Below are 4,935 nucleotides of genomic sequence, written 5' to 3' on the forward strand. Positions count from 1 at the left end.
CTGCCAAGATACCCAGAGTCGTTCCTTAAAGTGTCTGGATAAGAAAGAGCATGTCTTGAATGAATGGACCAGTCCTAACCATGTTTAACTACACATACTACATACATTTAATAGCATAATGGCATTGTAAAACTATTTTTCACTAGTAATAAGATGTGGTTGCTGAGTGACTATTCATGGACCAAAATTGGATTCTTGTGATTTGTTGATTTTATAATTGGAATATGATGCAAAAAGTGTACTTAAAATTATAAGTATACTTAAAAGTATAAGTATACTTAAAAGTATAAGTATACTTGAAAGACAACAAAATGCACAAAAATGTATAAAAAAAAATTCTTTGTCTTTGAATTTCTTTTAGCGATCTGTCAAACATTTGTCTTTCAAAGGTCCCTCAGCTGTTGCAGAATGTTACTGAGTGTCTCAGTGTCTTACCAACCTGATGAAACTGTTCACGGCCCTTGTTGTTTCTGCTATGTTCCCCAGGCGTTTATCCACGTGTCCACTGCCTATGCCTACTGTAACAGGCAGTTTATAGAGGAGATCGTCTACCCTCCACGCGTACATCCTCAGAAGCTGCTTGACTGTATAGAGTGAGTATATGCTGACCACTGTTTACCATGAGCTATTATGAGCAAGATTTAAACTGTAATTTCCAACACACAAAAATTGGACTCACCTCAACAGGGACGGGGGGCGCCACAGACTTTCTGTAACCTTTTGTTTGTCCAATTGTGTTGGCAATTACATTTAAATCTTGCTCATAATGACTTCTACCAACACAGATGAACTTTCAAGATTTGTTTACCAAGCTGTGTCTTGCCCTCTTTATGTTGGTGAAAAACAGTGATTGTCATCCAATCAACCCTAAACTTTATACTGTTTTGTGTAGTGTATGTCGGTAAAGGTTAGACATCTTCGTGAAACGTGACGTAATGCAAAATGAACCAAGAATCGGGCTAATTTCTCTGTTCAAAGTGCCAGATGATTATAGACGTTTGATAAAGCATTCACTACCTGTACTTTATTTATTTATTTCAAACACCAAAAGCAAACCTTGCAGCAGGGATGAGAATCCCTGAATTGAAAGAGTTTGCGTGCAGAAAAAAAAAGTTACAATAGGCAAGGCAAACAATATATACATTTGTACACACCCTCATATACACTATAATACATAAAACATTTGTACCAAGCAAAAAAACTATATACAGATGAGGTTGTACATGTACCTTTCATCACTAACTGATCATGAGAATGAGCACCCCGGAACACAGAGACCTTTAGTATCTTATATCATTGATTGATAATGATAATTATTGAGTTATTGATGATTATTGATTATTGACATTCCCAGATGGATGGATGATGACATGGTGTCGACGATCACCCCTGACCTTGTGCGAGACCACCCCAACACTGTAGCTATATCATTGATAATTATTGATTATTATTGATAATTATTATTGATTATTGATCCCCCAGATGGATGGATGATGACATGGTGTCCACGATCACCCCTGACCTTGTGCGAGACCACCCCAACACTGTAGCTATATCATTGATAATTATTGATAATTATTGATAGTTATTGATGATTACTAATTATTGATCACAGATGGATGGATGATGACATGGTGTCCACGATCACCCCTGACCTTGTGCGAGACCACCCCAACACTGTAGCTATATCATTGATAATTATTGATAGTTATTGATAATTATTGATAGTTATTGATGATTACTAATTATTGATCACAGATGGATGGATGATGACATGGTGTCGACGATCACCCCTGACCTTGTGCGTGACCACCCCAACACGTACACCTTCTCCAAGGGCATCGCTGAGAACCTGCTGATCGAGCAGCGAGGTCACGTGCCGCTCGCCATCATACGACCCTCAATAGTCACCGCTACATGGAGGGAACCTCTGCCTGTGAGTTTTTCTGTCGTCTGTTTCATCACTGGTGCAATAGCTCAATTGGAAGAGTGTTTGCTTTGTAACCGGGAGGTCGTGAGTTCAAATCCCGGCCGGGTCATACCAAAGACTTTAAAATGGTACACACTTCTTTCTCTGCTTAGCACTCAGCACATATGAGAAAGAGTGTGGGAAGGTCAAACAAACAGCACTACCAGCGGGCTAACCCCCTGCTGTAGTGCATTGCACAACTGTGTGTCGCCCAAGGGCTACGAAATGGAGATGGGCACCACCCTACATACGCTTTGTATAAGGGCACGGGAGACCTAAAGTTTCTTTCTTTTTGTTTCAATCAAGTGAGGAAATAGGTGCAAGTTTGTCAAAGTTTATTTGTTCTGCATCATAAGTGTTGTGTCTGCCTACCTGCCTGTGTGTTTATAAGGGTTGTGAATTTTCTTGCCATTTCTTCCCAGGGTTGGGTGGACAACTTCAACGGACCAACAGGAATCTTCATCGCTGTAAGTTGCTCCTTTTTCAGTAATTTCTAGTTCCTACTTCTAAGGTTGAGGCCAGTTGTATCAGCTCCATCCTGTCAAAAAGGCTGTTTTCAGCTTGTTTGGTTGAACATTGCAGCTTCAGAAGATTAGAATGGTTGGATTGTTATGACATTGACATCAAGCTGACATCATTGTAGAAAGTTCACAATCCTGCATTCATGTTTGGTACAACTTTACTAACTAATCTTATAAGTAAGCTATCAGATTTTTTTCCAGCATTCACCACTGTCACAATGAACTTGAAAGGCAAATTTAAATACATATTGACTTGTGACAACCCCTACATGCTATACATAGGGATATATATTAAAGACTGTATGGATATTAGAAACTGCTCCAATGATTGTATAAGTTGATACCTATCTCATACTAGCCACCCACTTTTGTATTAGGTTAGCCTTATGAAAATGTAGTTGATATGTACTTACTTAAGTTAGTAGATGCCACACTTTGTACCCTGTACAACTGTTGCACAATAAAGTTATTATTATTATTTTATAACAATGCATTACTCTATCTGTTTCAGATTGGAAAGGGAATATTGCGGACCATGCATGGAGATCCTGAGGCGAAAGCCGACGTTGTTCCTGTGGATGTTCCCATTAATCTCATGATCGCTGCTGCCTGGTACATCGCTGTCAAGGGGTAAATCATGGCTTATTCCGCTTTTGAAATGGAACTGCTTTGCAGATGCCCCTGACACAGGCCGTTCCACTGTCATTTATAATGTTAAATGTGTTAACTACTACAATGTATTATGATTAATGTATTTATTGCACTGTCTTGGAATATAACACTTGTATGCCTGACATGGTTGTACCGGTAACTTTTTCGCTGCAGGTCAGGAGAAACTCAAATCTACAACTGCACCACAGGGAACATCAACCCCTACTGCTGGGGACAGATAGGTTAGTATCTATCCCTCTTCCTTCTACCTGTGTCTTACCTTAACATGAAGACAAGATTTCCTTGTTAGGGCTCGAAATATCACCTGCATATGCAGGTTAGTGCAGGTAAAATTGGTCCAGGAGCTGTACAGGAGTTAATTTCTAATGTCTATCTGCACCAGTCCATGGCAGTAATCATGATAATGTCAGTAAAGATATTTCTAGGAATCATTTTATTTGTAGTAAAAATAACACTTTTTGTTCAATTTTTAGTGAAGGGGTCACTTAAACATTGTTTGAGAAAAGATTAACACATTATGCCTAATCATACATTCTTTATTTTGTTTGTCATGGGCAACGAGATTCCTCCAATGATGGAATGACGTTCTGTGGGCCGTTAGTGATTTAACAATTATCCCCTTTCTTCTACAGCAACAAAAACCATAGACTTTTACCTGGAGAGGCCCTTAGAACAACCCTTCAGAATCCCCCCAAGAGGAGCTCAATTCACCACGCACAGGTAAGATGGCTCTTCCTAGTAGAGTGTGTACCTAAGTTTTACGTCAAGTCTTCATGATGCCCTTACTGAAATTTCACTCGAAAATGTCAGAGAACTACGTGAGCTGAAGATTTAAAAGAAAAAAGTGTTACCTGGTAGGATAAATTGAATAATAGTATATTACTGTAGTACAGTACACTGTCATGAATGTTATATTTGACACCAGCAACCTTTGACTTTTGACCCCAGATGGTGGCATGAACTGTGGGTCCCGATTACCCACCTCATCCCAGCGTATATCAGTGACGTACTGTTCAGGGCAATGGGCAAGAAACCCAGGTAAGACGGATAGGCCTAGGGGATTTCCTGTATTCTTGTTTAAGGAAGGTGCAAAGCGTAGTAAAAAGAGTTACTTATTTAAAGAATAAAGAGACCACGTCTAGGAACTGAACTAAGTTCATGTTACTGGAACAGCATCTCTTTGATGTCCCCAAAGTCCTCAGGCACCCATATGTACCACCTTAAGTCAGAAACATCAATACTGGAGACAATCTGGACAACTGACGATGTACAGTTTATACTATCATTTTTCACTCTCAGACTGGTCTTCCTCAGTAGACAGAGTTCGAAATACAAAGGTGCAATGTGCAAATTGCACGTAATTTTCAAGATTTGCACCTAAAAATATTTTGAATGTGCAATTTTGCACCTGGACAATACCGATATATCATGTTTGCACTGCGTATCTCCGAAGTTTCTTGCTGTGTCGGCATCGCGCTGGGCGCATGGCAGCCATATTGTTTTCTTTACTGAACATCCTGGGAACAAGCTGCTCTCGTCCCCAGGTGAAGACGCGAAGGCACTACGTAATGATTTACCAAATATGGCAAGACGCGAAGGCCTACGTAGCTGATTTACCAAATATGGTGAGACCCGTGAAACTTGTTGCCCGATGTGGTACGAAGTCCTTCGGCAGAGTAATTTCGGCTTTTTCGTCCAATTTTCGGTAAAATTCGGTGAAAAACAGAGTTTTCGGATTTCCCAGCATTCAGTGCTACCCAGGAAATTTGTAAA

General features: G+C 39.9%; 1 protein-coding gene across 1 annotated transcript; it reads left to right on the plus strand.

Moving 5' to 3' along the window:
- Positions 1 to 344: 344 nt before the first annotated feature.
- LOC109487318 (fatty acyl-CoA reductase 1-like) lies at positions 345 to 4,200 on the plus strand (the record flags this gene model as incomplete). Its single annotated transcript, XM_019791300.1, has 7 exons — positions 345 to 593; positions 1,759 to 1,936; positions 2,392 to 2,436; positions 3,002 to 3,120; positions 3,316 to 3,383; positions 3,795 to 3,882; positions 4,111 to 4,200. Coding segments are annotated over exons 1-7 (773 nt in total), but the record flags the coding sequence as incomplete, so codon positions are not given.
- Positions 4,201 to 4,935: the final 735 nt, after the last annotated feature.

The sequence above is a fragment of the Branchiostoma belcheri genome, unplaced genomic scaffold (assembly GCF_001625305.1).
Source record: "Branchiostoma belcheri isolate BF01 breed outbred unplaced genomic scaffold, Haploidv18h27 scaffold1108, whole genome shotgun sequence".
In the NCBI taxonomy this organism is placed as follows: domain Eukaryota; kingdom Metazoa; phylum Chordata; class Leptocardii; order Amphioxiformes; family Branchiostomatidae; genus Branchiostoma; species Branchiostoma belcheri.